This window comes from Mustela nigripes, chromosome 9, assembly GCF_022355385.1.
Source record: "Mustela nigripes isolate SB6536 chromosome 9, MUSNIG.SB6536, whole genome shotgun sequence".
In the NCBI taxonomy this organism is placed as follows: domain Eukaryota; kingdom Metazoa; phylum Chordata; class Mammalia; order Carnivora; family Mustelidae; genus Mustela; species Mustela nigripes.
In genome coordinates this window covers 66,751,753-66,769,594 of record NC_081565.1, presented here as the reverse complement: position 1 = coordinate 66,769,594, position 17,842 = coordinate 66,751,753, and the positions used below count along the sequence as shown (strand labels likewise).

The 17,842-nt window shown below is 34.2% G+C and overlaps 1 protein-coding gene across 4 annotated transcripts in view; it reads right to left on the bottom strand.

Annotated features, from left to right (window-relative positions):
- The window catches only part of AGTPBP1 (ATP/GTP binding carboxypeptidase 1), a 158,874-nt gene that overhangs the window by 88,120 nt on the left and 52,912 nt on the right, over positions 1–17,842 (bottom strand). For all 4 annotated transcript variants that reach the window (XM_059411753.1, XM_059411756.1, XM_059411754.1 and 1 more), the window contains 6 exons: positions 17,473–17,619; positions 16,536–16,667; positions 14,185–14,278; positions 7,217–7,254; positions 3,811–4,019; positions 1,636–1,813 (listed from right to left, as the gene is read on the bottom strand). In XM_059411753.1, coding sequence (XP_059267736.1) covers positions 1,636–1,813; positions 3,811–4,019; positions 7,217–7,254; positions 14,185–14,278; positions 16,536–16,667; positions 17,473–17,619 — 798 coding nt within the window. The remainder of the gene's footprint in view (positions 1–1,635; positions 1,814–3,810; positions 4,020–7,216; positions 7,255–14,184; positions 14,279–16,535; positions 16,668–17,472; positions 17,620–17,842) is intronic.

The window sequence follows — 17,842 nt, the reverse complement described above, 5'->3', positions numbered from 1 at the left end:
TCCATATATACAATGGGATATTACTCAGCCATCAGAAGGGATGAATACCCACCATTTGCACTGACTTGGATGGAACTGGAGGAGATTATGCTAAGTAAAATAAGTCAAGCAGAGAAAGACAATTATCATACAGTTTCACTCATACATGAATCATAAGGAACAGCATGGAAAACAACAGGAAAGGGAGGGAAAACTAAATGGGAAGAAATCAGGGAGGTAGACAAATCCTGAGAGACTCTGGACCCTGGGAACCAAACTGAGGGTTACAGAAGGGAGGAGGGTGGGGGAATGGGATAACCAGATGATTGGTATTAAGGAGGGCACATGAGGTGATGAGCACTGGGTATTATATGCATCTAATGAATTGCTGAACAGGACATCAAAAACTAATGACATACTATATGCTGGCTAATTGAACATAATAATAAAAAAATAAAAAATTTAAAAATTTTTTAAAAAAAGAAAAATATTGGTAAGTGGTTTTCTATTTTCACCTTCCCTTTTCCCAAGCATTATAATACTGTGCATATTTATATGCAAATTCTGAATCATTAGAAAACACTGCTGTGAACCATATGCACTAATATTAAAACTTTTTCTTAGGACAACTATGAATTTACATAAGGAAACTAATCCTGATAATAGAAATTGTAAAATTTTTAAGTATTATTTAAATAGCTGAACCTTACTGCAGTAGATAGAAATTACTCTGTTAATTTGGACTAGTAATTTTTTTACACTTCTTAAAGTACATATTACCTTCTCTTTTCAATTTTTTAATCAGTGAGTCATCTGTTAAGTTCTTTCTTGCCACAGAAATTTCATGGGAATATGTAGAAACTCTATGAAGAGAGATGAATTATTTTATAATAAAAAATGAGTGCAGGGGCACCTGGGTGGCAAAGACATTTAAGCCACTGACTCCTGGTTTTGACTGAGGTTGTGACCTCAAGGTCCTAAGATTGAGCCCTGCGTCAATCTCTAGGCTCTGCAATTCCCTTCTTCAATCAATAAGATTTTTTTTTTAAATCATATTTTTGGGGGTGCCTGGGTGGCTCAGTGGGTTAAAGCCTCTGCCTTCAGCTCAGGTCATGATCCCAGGGTCCTGGGATCGAGCCCTGCATTGGGCTCTCTGCTCAGCAGGGAGCCTGATTCCCCCTCTTTCTCTGCCTGCCTCTCTGCATACTTGTGACCTCTATCAAATAAATAAATAAATAAAAATTTTTGAAAAAATAAAAAATCATATTTTTGGTCACTAGGTATTCTTAACTTGAAAAAAAATGAAGTTCACCAGAAAGTTATAAATGTAAGCCCAAATATAATTACCTAAATATTTAATGTTTACACTCTTATCCTTTGAAAATTTATGTAAACTATGAAATAATGTTCCTATGTAATGCTTAAATTTTTTCAAATTCAAATTTACATAAATATAACACATTCTATACTATTGCCCTTAATTATCAGATCTCAATTTCTTATATTTGAAGAAATATTTAACTAAAATATAATGTGAAATTTTCTTGTGCTTATTAATGTGCCTTCTTTTGCTGAAGAACTAGAAATGAGGAAAAAAAGTCAACAGTCACACAATTCCAAGACCACTGAAAGCCAGCGGGAAACATACGGTCTTACCTTCTGGCGGTAAACTGTAGAGCTGGGCCACAGGCCCAGTCACAGGAATAACTGGCAGCTGGAAATGGAAAGAACTTTTAATCGTTGGGAGTGGCAGGCGATTTTTAGGAAAACACTTCCTCATTATCAGACTAGAGGTGTTGACAAGGGGATCAAGGGTCCTGACTGCCAAACATTCCTGTTTTTTAAGAAAAAGAAAAAAAAGATAAAAGATATTGTGCCCTTGGTGAATAACTGAATCAACTTTACTTCATAAAGTAATACATCAATAATTTTCAAGAGACAAATACCACAAAAACCTCTATTTTAATGTAATATGATTATAAAATACCTCTGATAATTCAGAAGTATCTCTTCATAAGTAAGAACTTCATATGGCAAATATGTTAATACTCTTCCTAAAATACTTTAAGCAGAAAACAGTACCATCTTTGGTCCCCGAAGTCACCAAAGTCTATGAGACCTGCTTTGTCCCTGGTTTCAGTTACCCATGGTCAACTGTGGCCCAGCACTGATGATCTTCCTTATGACCTCAGGTCAATACTAGCCCTAATGCTACAACACAACATACCTACAGCATTTCACCTCACTTCATCTCATCACAGACATTTTATCTTCTCACATAATCACTGTAAGGATGAGTACAGTACAATAAGATATTTTGGGAGAGAGGGACCACATTCACTTAACTTTAATGACAGAATACTGTTACAGTTGTTCTGTTTTACTGTTAGTTGTTAATCTGTTACTGAGCCTCATTAATAAATCAAACTTGGTCACAGATATGTGTGTTTAAGAAAACACACATTGAATATATGAGGCGAAGTACCATCCAAGGCTTCAGGCATCTAAGATCCAAGGGATCTTGGACCGTATTCCCCACAGATAAGGGGGGACTACTATGCTAAGTAGTATCTATGAGTGACCTACAAGACAGTTAGCAAGCCAAGGCACAAAATAAAAATTCTTTTTAATTTAAGGGAAGACGAAAAAAAACATTAACTAAAAAAGACAGTAAGAAAGGAATAAGAAATAAGGAATGTGCACTGGCTGAGCTTTTCTCAGAACTGTATCAGTTATCATATAGCACCTTTAATAAGCTAACTCTTCAACTTATAAAAAATAGTCTGAATACCATGATTTTAAGTGCAAAGAGTTTAATATGCTGTCCTGGTATCCAATCTTGACAAGGGCTAATAGACAGGGGATTTGAACTTGTAACATACAACACTATAATTTTTATTATTATTGACAACTGGCATTTAGATAGCATTTTCATATCCCATAAAATTTTCAATACAAACTTTCACATCTGACCTGTCAGAACAGATGAGAAACTAAGGCTCAGAAATGACTTAAGTGGCATAAACAAGGTCACCCAACTCTTCCTGATATATCAATTATCCATGACTGCCTACATTAGGAATAGTAAAAACAAGTGCATATGATTGATCTAGAAAAGAAAAAGATTAAGGTAAACATCAATTGTGTTTTCAGGTACCATGTAAAAAGAGACTGTTGTGTGTAAGACCAGGAGGGCACAACTAAGATGAGTGGCTGCAGTTTTAAAAAGACAGATTTCCTTCTAATAATTATAACCTTCTAAAAACAAAATGGTTGCATTGTAACATCCCCATTGTCCAGGGCTGACAGTCTCCTTGCTAAAGATACTGTTAAGAAGGTTTATTATTAAGATGGCCGGCAGAACTAAAATTCCTAACTTCAGGTTTCACTCTTGTACTTTCTCTGTGTAAAAATGCTCTATCCAAAAAGAAGACCCTGACAATGTTCCCAAACAAGAGAACTGCCTTACACTGCAGTTGTAAAGGACCCATAAATATCTTATGAGGGGAACATGTAAAACTGAGTACAGCCAACTGCACATCTTAGAAAACATGGCTATACAGATTCCCCTCCTGCCCACTGGATGGATTTATACATCCCCCTTTCACTTAAAATCTCATATTGCAGAGATATGCACGGAGCCCTTTCTCCAACTCAGTCTGAGGAGGTCACGTGTGAAAGGTTTATTATGCCTTTTGGTTTTCAGATTTTTTTCTTAAATATATTTATCAGACTTTTTTGAGTATTTATAAGAAATACTAAGTTTTCTTAAGAACCAAATAATATCATTAACACATAACCACAATAATAGGAAGAAAATTAAGAACTCACTTGTGAAGTGTTATACAGAATTTTCATGCCATTGGCATCTATAAATGCTTTCCTTCCCAACTTGATGTTTGTAACACTTTTTAAACTCTGTAAAATTCCTTTCCGAATGAGCATGTTTCTATGCCGGTTATCATGGCGGTGCCAATCTACATAAATTGTTAAAAGGACCTGGACATATCCTCTGTCTACAGCTCTTCTGGCGTTTGTTTCTTTAACAAAAGAAAATTGAGAAAGAACATTTTTTAAATGACAAGAGAAAATGGTAGAATAAATTAAATTTAAATTATCACAATACTGTAATGAGTTACCATTTTTTTCAAAAAAATATACATAGCAGACACATATTTAAATATTTTTTCCTCTGACAAAATAAATGAAAAGTCCCAGATGGCAAACTACATTACCATTGTTGTAACTTCTATTATAAACCTTGTTTCCACTGAAATTAACTCTATTGAACTGTAGCTTCCATTACAAACTGTATATATTTCCACTAAAATCAAATGCTTTGATTACCTCCACAATTATATAAATATCCATGCCATAATAACACTAAGTTAAAAATACTTATAAAACTTTTAGTAAATGAAATGTAAGAACCACTTTACTGTTTTCTGGTCATTAATTATCTAATGCAATAAAAACTAGATTAAAGAGGTTTCTTTTGTAAATGGTTGGTTTTACTGGGGTAGAATTAACAGAAATCCACAAATCTTATGTTTTATTAAAGTGTTAATATTTTAGATTATTAATCAAAAGGGGAGATTTCACTAAAGTGGACGTAGGGAAATCCTACCACAGCAACCTCCTGAGCCCGTACAACACTGGTGGGCCAATGATAGGAACACAAACTGATGGGGATTACCAATCCATCCAAGCTTGTTTAGTTACAAAGAAACTCCAACTCTCCTTAACCTAAATTTACCCTGGCTCATGGCATAAGCAACAAGATAACGTAAAGGGAAGGCTCTGCTACTTTTAGTTACCTGAAAGAATTACTACAGCTTCCAAATTGCTAATATGTACCTAAAACATAAAGATGTAGAGATTAACAAACTATTAATGCTCTTTCAGAAACCCTGTTCTGACTTCAGGGAGCTGGAAAAAATTCACAGGGTGGGAAGAGGGGCTTTCTTATATAAAAGCTTTAAAACCTCTTCTGACTTCAGGGAGCTGGAAAAAATTCACAGGGTGGGAAGAGGGGCTTTCTTATATAAAAGCTTTAAAATCTCTTCTGCGTCTACAAGAGCTAGATGGCCAAGGCTGTGGCTATTTACACAATCTGGTCAACAGTTCCGACTAACAGCAGTTTCCTGTATCTTAAAGGAATATACACTTCGTTTACACCACCTGGAGCATATAAGCCTTCAGTTTACTGGTTATGACTATGATTTTCTTAAAAGACACTATGAGCCTAAATGGTATTTATGTGAAATATTTAAATTCTTATTAAAGGTCAAATAAGAAACTTGCCCATAACTCAAACATAGGTGCTAAATGAAGAGATGTTGAACAGAGCTATCTGCAATCTGCAACTGAGCACAACTAAAAAGTTTAGTGAAGGGGTCTTTTTTCCTGTGCTCAGGACGCCTAACTCACTATCAGCCTATGTGTCTTCTTCCCTCTCCAGTTAAAAGACAACTCAGGTTCCCCTTTAGACTGCAGCATCTCATCTATACTCTAGCGTTGGCCCTAAGGCTGCCTGTCCCTCTGCACTGTGTACGTATACAGAGGTTCTTTGCTTTATACTTGCTCAGGGATATTTTGGTAGCATCATTTATCCTTTTGTTTTTCTCTTCTCATTTAACCTTTTAAAGTAAGTAATTGCCCCCTCCCAGAAAGCAGTTAAAAAAAAAAAAATCAATGAATGAGAATGTTCCAAAATGCCCCAGTGCACTTAAAAATATGCAAGTGTTACTAAACATTATCTTGCATTATTAAATTTTTATTCTATTTAGTGCCATGTGCCCTAAGAAAACATACCTGATATAAACTAGACGCATCCTACTGGTCGGTTACTTTTTTTACCTGACAAAGTGAAACAGGTATGTTTTTCCACCATCCTCCTTTGAAGGAGGAGGGAGTAAAAGGAAAACTATGATACCAGATTATCCAATTCCTATATATAGTTGAAATTTATGAGGGTTTTAGAGTTTTTACTAACTTAGTGATTTTGTCATCAGTGATTCTGAAAATTAGTAACTTCAGTTGTAATAGCTATTTTAATCTACTCTAAATCAAAAATATATGCCTATATTAATTTAAAAATTAATCTTTAAATGACAATTTGAACCGCAAAGTCAGGGCACAATAAAGCCAGGCTACAAACATCTTTTAAAATTAATCCAAGTACTATTCTCTGATCTTGGTCTGAAGTTTATCACATCATACATGAAAATAAAACTACATGGCTCATCTAATTGAGTCCCACACATTTCATTTCAAAGATAAAACTCTTAACTGAATTTTATATACTCTGGTATAGAATACTAATACCTAAGATGACTTTTTAAATTTAATGCATGTAATAAATCATTACTTTACCAAATACCAGATTTTCAATCAATTAATCATTTGCTACTATTCAAATGAACAATTCTGGTCATTCAAATTTAAGGGCAAGTTGGTCTCACCATTGATAGACAGTTTTTGGGAAAAATAACATTAAAAGCCATCATATCCTTGGGTCTATATATTACTGTGGTTAAGATGTTAATTTAATCAACCAATGAGAATGGAAGTGCTAACAAAAGTTAATATTTAAACCACAGATACTGAATACCCTGGAGAGAGAGAACATATAATACAGATAAATTGCTCTCCAAAGGAATCATATCAAAAGACACATTTACTCCAAAGCTTCAATTCTAAAGATAAAGAACACAGTTCCTTTAGTTTTTAAATGAACTTAGTAAATTATAAATTTACATTAAGTCATTTTTTAATGCTTGAAACTTGAACTTGATAGAAATAAAACTTCTAATAAGTGGTTTCTAAATAACAATCATGTGTGTTCAATATACAGTAGTCGTTCACAATATACTTCATAGTAAATATCCCCAATATCATGTTAGCTTCATTTTTTAAAAGATGACACTTACATAAGATTTACATGTTACTTGTCTCTATTAACAGGACTTTATATTTATATAACTGAACTTATAAAAAGGAAATCAATGTAGAATAAATTATATAAATGTACTATATTATAGCTCAATAAATGTAAAGGACATTAGCTATGATGTGTATCAATCAAGTATATGAAAAGACAGAAATAAACTTTGACATTAATTATAACAAGCTAGCTTTGTAACTACAGACTAAATCTACATTTCCAGTTTCTTTAACATAGTAGACAGAATACTCGGAAAATAGTATCTAGTATTTCTAGTATTTAAAAACTTACTTGATTTTAGCAATGCAGCAAGAGTGTCTAAAGCAACCCTGTCAATATGAGAAAACACAAACAACAACAAAACTAGTAAAATTAATCTACAATAGTAAATTTATACAGTCTTTTCAGATAATTATTATCTATTCCAAAAGTCATTCCTATTATAGTCAATTACATATGGTGTTTCTCTGATGCATCTCTCCCTTCAGGTTAAAATTGGGTATGAGGAAGACTGAAATTTTAACAGGCAAGTATCAAAAAAAATATTTTTAAGGAAAAATAAAAAACACTGTTTAAGTCTTTATATAGGAGATTAGATATATAGAATCAATTATTGTACTTGTATCTGACCCTGACAGAATTCACAAAATAGCAGTATTAAGAATCAGAGGCCCTGATTCATAAAATATTAAAACAAAAACAAGTTTTAACACAAAATTCATAACTACAAAATTCTACAGACACTCATAGCTATCTAACTTTAAAGAATTTTAGCTCTATCAAGCAATAATCCTAATATTCAAGGTTGTAGCAAATGTAAAATATTTTGGAACTAAGAGGTTTGGGGAGAAGTAGGAGCCCTTAACATTTTTCAACCATAAGGCACCAAAGAGAATAATGAACCCAATTAATATCTCAAAAACTCTTACTGCCCATTAGAAGACAAGGAATCACCCATAAACTTAAAAGTTCTTATATTTTCTCTGAACATAAATATACAATATGCACAGTGAAATCAACTGCCATTACTTAGCTTTAAAAATGTGCAAAACATCACTGTGGAAAATCTAAAATTCAAACATTTAAAAAAAATAAGTCACTGAGGAAATGGTACTTAATTTCAGTAACTTTAAAAATCTAAAAATGTAAGGCTACAGATTACAGTACCTTTAGGGAGATTTCAACAACTATAATTTGCATAAAAATACGCACTTTGTCAAATGTAAGCATGTCACTCATCATTAAGCATTTGTTGAATGCCTACTAGACACTAACAATGGCAGGTTCTTCGTTGGTATAAAATTAGAAAACTTATCTCTTCCAAAAACAATTTTACAAACTAGATAATGTGATAAAATATACACACCTATGAAAAAGCTGCTCAAGAAATTAAAACAAAAAACAATGAAGTAAAAGCCGCACACACTAGTGTGTTTGGAAACACAGCATGACAGAGTGTTTAACAGCAAAGAGCACAATTGACCAGAAGACTGAAGATGGATGCTAGTTCACAGTAAAACCTGCAACGACTGTCTAGAATTAGGCACAGAGTAAGTGCTCATTTATAATAAATACTCATTAATGCTACCCTCTAGAGCAAGTCATTAACAGCTATGCTTTGGTTTACTGACACAAATAAAGCAATTATACAAACCTTTATTTAAGATAGCATTCATAAAAAGAAAAATAAAAGTATATGCTTTAAAGAAACATTACAAATTCAAACCTGGAACTTTCCCAAAACAATGTGAAGTTCTTGTAATGGTGAGTTAAAAGTAAATGAAAACTATGAAATTACATACTGACTTTTCATGGTACTAAATTATCAGTAAGAAAGTTTCCATTACCTTACAATTATGCACTAAAATTTACCTAAGATTTACAACCATGAGCATAAGGATAGCTTTGAAATTGGTCAAAATTAAACACAGAACTAAAGGGATCTTCCAAGTGAAACAGCAATACAAAATAAGAAATAGAAGAGAAGATCGGATAAATGCCAGAAATAGTTACAGATACCTTACATATGGGTTTTCTAGTTTATTTTTTTATAAGGATTTTTATTTATTAGATAAAGAGACAGAGAACACAAGCAGGGGGGTGGCAGGCAGAGAAAGAAGCAGGTTCCCAGCTGAGCAGGGAGCTCAATGCAGGACTTGATTCCAGGATCCTGGGACCATGACCTAAGCTGAAGGCAGACGCTTAACCGACTGAGCCACCCAGGTGTCTCTGAATGAAATTTCTAATTTAATTCTTTTTTTCCCCCTAGCTTAATTCTTAAAACAATCCAGGTCCATAGAACGGGCACATTTTATGGATAAAGAAACAAAAGATTTCAAAATACAACATGCCTAGGGTCCCATAAAAATGAGATGCTATGGAAAAAGAATAATAAAAGTCTCCTGTTGTGAAGGAAACTTTCAAAATCAGAAATATCAGTCTCTGCCAAAGAGAGGTTGAAGTCCTAACCCCCAATACCTCAGAACGTGACCTTATTTGGAAAGAGGGTCACTGCAGATGTAATTAATTAAAATGAAGTCATACTGGAATACGTGGCCATTAATCCATTATGACTGGTGGTGAAAAGGAAACTATCTGAAGACAGACACACAAGGAGAGAACCTCATGCGAGCATAGAGGTGGAGGTTGAAATGCTGCAGCTCCAAGCCAACAAACACCAGAGATTGCCAGCAAACCACCAGCCAGAAAGAAGCAAGGAAGGATTCCCCCTAAAGGTTCCAGAGAGAGCACTGGCTCTGCTGACAGGTTAACTTGGATCTCTAGCCTCCAGAACTGTAAGACAACACATTTCTATAATTTTAAGCCACCGAATTTGTACAGGTACTTTGCTATGATTGCTCTAGGAAACAAATACAATCACTTGGATGCAATCAGTTGCAATGAATTTACAGGATTTTCCCACCTACAGTTAAGACTGTTTTCAAAATTTTAAATATCTTAGAGTGCTTTTAGAAATAGTCTTACTCCCTGGTTGATAGTAGTTTAAAATGTATTTGAACCAAATAAAGTGATTCTGACAGCTTCTAATCCTTAAACTACATGTTTTTGGGTTGATGGTTATTCTTTAACACTGGCAAAACTAGGATGTTAACCCAATTCTTTCTGACTCCAAAGCTCGTCATGCTTATTTTACAGCTGCACTAGATTAAAAGAAATTATGAAGGGGCACCTGGGTGGCTCAGTCGGTTGGGTGTCTGCCTTGGCTCAGGTTGTGATCCCAGAGTCCTGGGATCAAGCCCCAGCCCGGGCTCCCTGCTTGGCAAGGAACCTATTTCTCCCTCTCCCTCTGCCTAGTGTGCCTAGGCCTCACTCCCCCTGCTAGTGTGTTCTCTCTGTCAAACGAATAAATAAAATCTTAAAAAAAAAAAAAAGAAAAGAAATTATGAAATTTGGTACAAAGTCACTTGACATTTTTTTACCAAAATGTTATTTAAAATGTATTTTTAGGGACGCCTGAGTGGCCCAGTTGGTTAAGACACTGCCTTTGGCTCAGGTCATGATTCCAGGGTCTTAGGATTGAGTCCTGCATCAGGCTCCTTATTCGGCAGGGAGCCTGCTTCTCTCTCCACCTCTGCCACTCTGCCTGCTTGTGCACGCTCTTTCTCTCTCTGACAAATAAATAAAATCTTTTTAAAAAATAATAAAATAAAATAAATTTTTTAAAACTTCAGTACAAAAAAATTTCTGAAATTCTCTGACACTTATAAGCCAGGACAAATTTATAAAAAGGAACAGAAGAATTTTAGAATAACAAATTTATCAAAATACACAGTCCATATTATGTTAATACATAATACTATTTTATATTTTCTCATATATTTTTCATATATTTTTCCAATCTTCCTATGTCCCACACAGAATAATACAACCAACAACTGCTTAAAAAGCACCTTGTAGCTTATTCATTTGGGAGCAGAGAAGGAAGAAGAGCTTCAGCTCCAGGTACTTAGGAAAGCTGTATCTGCTTTAAATTGCGGGGGGCGGGGGGGGGTGTCAAGCCTTAAGGGGACATTCAAGAAGAACCCATTACTTCCTGGATTCCCTCCATCTGGATTAACAGTGTTTAAATCCAAAACCTAAATTGGAAAGGAAAGGACATCTTCAAGGGCAGCATCATCCTTCAAACATAAATAATATGTATAATAAATAATAACCCTAATCTTATTCCACTAAGCACAGGACATTGTTTTAGGGGAGGAAAAACAGCAAAAAGAGTGTTCCAGATGTCAAGATTTTTTAATTAAGGGAGAGACCCTAAGATTATTAAAAATGATAGAGAGCAAGATACAGATGTTTGATCAATGAATCTTTTATTCTTTTTAAGGTAAAAACAAAGAAAAAATTTTTCTTTTTTAAATATAAATACAGGAAGAAATGAAGGGATAATTCAGATAGCTCTATTCTTTTCTCAGGAGTTTAGACCCATTGATTTCTGCCTAATTTTGGATATATCCCCATACTGTATATTATAATGGCACTTGTGAAATGTTCTCTTTCTCCCAGGAACATTATACTAGATTTGGTAACTGGTTAGAATAGGCTAATATACACCTTAAGAATGAGATCGTAACCACTAGATAAAAAAACAAATTAAGAAGTACATTACAGGTCAAGGAGAGAAATGGAATATAAATTTTAAAATACTGAACTATACATTTAGTCCTAACTAGAATTAGTTCACATCCACATTACTAGATTACTTACTTAAACTGATCACATTGCATTCATAGGCATTGTGTTAATTAGAAGAATCATCTCATTAAAACCTAACATAAATCTTCTGCTATAGGGGCTAATAATATTATTTATAGACATGAAACCAGGGCATAAGTTAGGTAGCGTACCAGGTATCAATGAAATCCAGGTCTCCCTACCTCCAGAGCCCACTCACTATACTACACCAATTCTGTAAGTTGGTTTTACTTAATTGTGATATAATCACTTTTTGGCTTTTTACATTTCATCAGATGTTCCAGAATTATGATCTTTACATAAGTAAAAAGTTAAGACATCCCACCAAGTAAAATTTCATGAATAAACATATGTGCAAATAAGCTCCCATTTTCAAGAAGGATATAAGCTAAAATATTTGACTTTTTTTCTTCACCCTGATCTTTATTTCAAAAGAGTGAAAAGACTGGAAATGTTCTAAACTTATTTGTAAAATTTAACCAAAGAGTGATGTGAGTTCTTCCACACAAGAGTCACAACTAAAAGAGGTAGAAAGAATGAGAAAATTAGAAAAGTCACTATTTTGCAACCCCTAAAGAAATATGGATCTAGACAATGTCATGAAATACTGCTAACTTATTAGTTGAGAAATGGAGGGATCATCTCAAGCCAGTGATCTTAAGAGGTGCAAAACAGAGTACTAGTACCACATATGAAATATTTTTGACCAGGGAAAAAAAAAGAACCCAAATCTAATCAAGCCTCCCGATCTATTGGCCTACAGGAAACTGGAGGGACATACATACATGGTAAAGGGCCCCAGGATACAGTCATCTTAATCAAAAATGGTGGGACAATCTATAAGACATCACCCAAGTCCTTCAGCAAATAAATAAAACAGAATCCAAAAATAGAGGAACTGTTATTGATTTTTAAAGATTTTTTAAGATTTCAATATATAGCAATCAAATAAAATGTACAGATCTCATTTAGATCCTGACTGGAACAAGCCAACTGTAAAGAAGACATTTCTTAAACAGCCAGAAAATATTAAGGAATGATATTAAGGGATTATTAATATTGCTGGACAAAGAAACAATAGTCCAGAGACAGTAAAAGAAAAAAGTTGTGTCTGATAGTGACCATACCAAAGAATTCACAGAACAAATGTAATGGCTTTGAAATACCCCACCAAAAAAAAAAAAAAAAAAAAAAAAAAAAAAAAGGAAGGACAGGGAAGGGAAAATGGAGATCAAAATGGCACAAGGTTGGTTACTGCTGAAACTGGGTGGCGGGTACATCAGTTCTCTTCTAGTTTTGCATAGGTCTGTAATTATTCTATTTTTGTGTAGGTTTGGAAATTTCCTAAATGTGATAAGGAATAATGTGTGCACCTTGCTTGGATTCTGATTCAAACAAACTCATTATAAAAGGGCACTTTGAGACAATGGGAGAAAATTAATAATTTGGTTGAGTATGATTTTAGTATTATAGTTATTTTTTAAGTTGCTATTTAGTAGAGTGATATACTAAAGTATTCAGGGAAAAAATGATAAAATATCTTGGATTTTTTTTTATAGAAATTCATATAGGAGAATGACATCTGGGATTTGCTTTAAAATACTTCAGGAAAAATAAAAGCATAAAGGGGAAATAAATGAAACAAAAGTGACAATATTAATAACTACTAATTTCAAGTAAGTGATTAATAAACCTAATTCAAAATAATTTCAGCCTAATATAATATAAACTCCAGGTATCTTTGAGTAATTCCACAATAAAATATTTTCTTAAAATGATTTCTAGGGGCACCTGGGTGGCTCAGCAGGTTAAAGCCTCTGCCTTCGGCTCAGGTCGTGATCCCAGGGTCTTGGGATCAAGCCCCACATCGGGATCTCTGCTCGGCAGGGAGCCTGCTTCCCCTCACCCCACTCTTTCTCTGCCTGCCTCTCTGACTGCTTGTGATCTCTGCCTGTCAAATAAATAAATAAAATCTTTAAAAAAAAAAAAAACGACTTCTAATATGGTTTAAAAAAAAATACTAAATATAACCAAATAACTGGAAATTGCTCTATTTTCTGAGGCTGAAAGATCTACCAAGAAATAAATATGTATACCTTATAATATATATACATAATTTAAAATAAGAAAAAAGAAAAAGAATGATATTATTTTGACAAAAAAGAAATGTATAAATTTAAAATACATTCAGATAATTGTGAGAATAAAGGATGCCATCATTAAAAGACTGCAAACCTGGGTAGGGAATATAGTAGGCATTCAATAAATGTTTCTGAATGAATGCTACTCTGTCAATGATCATTTTCCTCTTAGATTATCTAGTAATGTTGACATCTAAATTTCCAAAACACTATAGTCAACGAATTTAAAGGTTTCTAATTTTGATACACCTCCGTTGAAGAAAACCTTTACCGTAACAAAAATCAGTATTTAAGAACTAAGAAAGGACCCTAGATATAATACAATTCAACCTGTTGGTTGCACAGATAAGATGATGAGGCCCAGAAAAAAATACACCTCTATTTATACCCAAAGTATTTACTCACTTCATGAGACCCGAATTCTTCTTACTAAATGGTCCAATGATTTTAAACAGCAGCTCCACAACTCCATTTTTCCCTAAGGATACTGAATTCACAGCTAGGAGGCAGAGGAAAGGATGCAAAATGATTTTAAAACCTCAACAAGTAGAAATGTGTATTCTTGGTGCTATAGAGCTGAAAACATACACAAATTCTTTAGCAGACCCAAGTCACTCATAAAGACTACCTTAGCCAGTCACTTGAAGGGAAGACTATTGTTTTTTGTTTTGGCTTTATTTACTACCTTGCAGTTATGTAAAACAACAAAATGTTACTATTTTAAAGTAAGAGTTTTAAGATGCTCTATTTATTTCTTCAATAATTTAAATACCAGGTCATGGAGATTCAAAGACAAAAACTAACAGTGTGGGCCCTCAGAGAATACAGTCTAGAGGAGAGTGACAAAAATAAACAAATAATTAATAAGTTACTTTCGAAACAGATTAAGTGCTGCAGGCTATTTAGTTACACCAGTATGGAGCCCCAAGTCCATAATGAAACGGAAGGCATCTCTGGAGAAACTGATGCCTGGGCTCACTCTGTACCAATGAAGAGGAGCTAGCTAGGACAGAGGCTGCTGTAAGGACATGTCTCTGGAGACAGGGATAACACAGCAAATAGAACAGAGTCAGTGAACACCATGGGTATAAAGTTACACATTAAAACTTACAGTACCAGATAAAAGCTGGTGGATGATGAGGTGGGAAAAGAAGGTAAACAAATTACAGAGCCTAGAAGTTGTTCGTTCCTGCAACTACATGGAATTGCCCAAAAGGACCCGACCAATCAGACATGCATTTTAATACACAGGTCAGATGTCACAGCACTTTGGGGAAGACAGATTTGAGAGACACGGTCGCAGGCTGTGGTCCAGCTGAAGGGTGACGAGGACCCTGGCTAAAGCAGCTATAATAGGGAAAAAGAAAACTCTAACAACTGTAGAGTTTCACACAGAATATGCAAACAATTACCTAACCAGAAAAATGTGCCTAACATTTTCACTCTGAACAAATATATTTTAAAAGTCATAGATAAAACATTTACTAGTCTTCAAATGGTAAATTCAGTAAGATGCCGCCAAATATGTCAGCTAAAGTCTTATATGATTTTAAATTCCTCAGTATCTATTTTTCTATTATCCTTTCTAATTTTATCTCTCTGCGGTCTTCCTTTTCCGTAATTGGGGTATTCAATGGTTTATCTGTTTTAGTTTTTAATTTTATCTGAGTATAGTTGACACACAAATGTTACATTAGTTTCAGGTATGCAACTTAGTGATTTGGTAAGTTTATACATTATGCCATATTCACCACAAACATAGCTACCATCTGTCCCATTATATTACTAATACAGTATTATTTTATTTTTAATCCAATCATTTTACTTCTTAAATCAACTGGGGTTTTTTCCCTAATGTATTCCTTTTTCCTCTACATTCCTCTGTTTTCCTTGTGTTTATTGCTCCCTTCCTAACTTCTTTGGTTAGATACCCAATTCATTCACTTCCTTCTTTTTAATTACGTAAGTGTTAATTATTTAAGTGGTCAAAGCTATTTTCCTATGAGCTCACCTTTAGCCATACTGTCAAAGTATAAATATAAATAAATAATCATAGACATACATAAAATTTTGTATACACACACACACACACACACACACACATATGTATACACCCCCAACTCTACTGCTTTGAATGCCATTATTCTGCAATATCATGTACTCTCCACAATTTCAATTTCAGGTGTTTTGTTAACCACCCTAATCCTGTAATCAGGGAATAGGAAGAAAATCCATACCTTCTAGGTTTGGGACCTAATATTAGAGACAGTGTATATCTGCGCTGGGAAACTCTCTGTGATCTCTCTTCTCTCCAGCTTCCTCGGAGGATGCTATACTATTCATTTTTCTGTTCTTCTACTTCCCTATAAATAATTAGCTCCAGGTAACTAATCTTCCATACACCTTCCTTCTCAGCTTTCCTCTCATCTGCGAAAATCCAAACAGGCTCAGCAGTTTTTCCAGCTGCCAATACCCTCCAATTCTTCCACATCTTTCCACAGACTGCCTACTCATTCCCTTCACTACAAGCTTTTACAAACCGCAGGAAATGAGAATTCTCAAGATTTTATCAACTCACCTTCCTACTCCACATCACTTTCGTGGTGGTGGGATTAGGAGTTACAAAGGGTCATATTACGTATTATCTTTTCTTGTCTACAATTTTTAGAGATTTAAGGAGTTCAGGTACTTTTACATTTTCATTTTGCGTAAGCTGACAACACTGAGCTAACTGAAAGATGCTCTAAAATACTTACAGTTGGCAGAATATACTCGTAAAAGCTGAAGACAAGGCAAAACCAAGCGATGATTCTGCAAATTCTGTTTGACCAAATTCAGGGTTATAGTAAGAGCTCCATTAATTCTAGCTTTCACTCCAAATTTTTTGTCTGTTTAAAAAAAATGAACACACACAATTTATTCATGTATAGTTTTTGAATGAAATGAAATGTCATAAACTGTATACACACTTTTTAGAATAAGCATTTTAACCAAACACTTCAAAATTTATCTCATATGTATGCCACAAAAGCACTGGGAGAACTCCTAAATGATCACTATTCTAAGAGCTTAGAGAATCATTTTAATCTGTGTAGCTAGACAACTATAAACTGAACTTGGGTTCTACTCCAAGGATGCCTTTCTCTGTTAACCTAACCTAAATCAGCTTTCTCCTTATTTCAAATCCCATGTTTTCTTAATTTCTGTTTTTTAACACTTTGCATGTCTTACTATTATGATAATCAGTCCTACAATTTTTATATCTTTTGGTCTGACTAGATCATAAGCTTTTTAAGCACTGAGAGTGTGCAACACCAATATGAGTACTAATGAAAAGCAAACACATTTTACCTACATGTTCCTCAAAGCATTCCCATCCATACTTCCTCCTTCCAGCTTCAACCATATCCATGAAATATGTATCCTTTGCACACATACAAATACAAACTACACACACACTGAGACACACTTGTGATTCTGATATCTTTCTCCCTTTTTCCAACCTATGCAACAGAATTCCTCATGAATTTAGGATCAATTTTTTCAGGTCACCAGTTGGCTGTAAAAGCAGTCCATGACTAAGACCAAGAAAAAGCAGTACTATTTTAGATTTTCAAAATTTACCAAGTTTCAAGGCAAACAGAATCAATGTCACAAATGGTTCTATGATAAACACACAAGTGGAAGCCTTACCTTTAGGTCCAATCTTTGCGAGAATAGAATGAATCTGCACCATCAACTCCTCATTTGGGGGAGATTCCTTGCTCGCATTCACGAGTAACTGCAACAATATTTGTGAACCACCTTTGGTGACCAAGAAACTTGCTCTTCGGCCTCCACCTAAAAAAAAAAAAAAAAAAAATTGTTTTTAATTGCTTAAACAGCAAATCTTCCCATAGCATACTAGACATCACAACTTGTTAGCATTCAAGAAATATTTCAAATGATGACTTCTGAAATCAAACACCTCAAAATCAAATTTGCTTTTATCTCATTTAGTATTTTAGTTAGAACATAGCAATGAGGGTAAATACAAGTGATGTCAAAATTCTACATTCAAGGC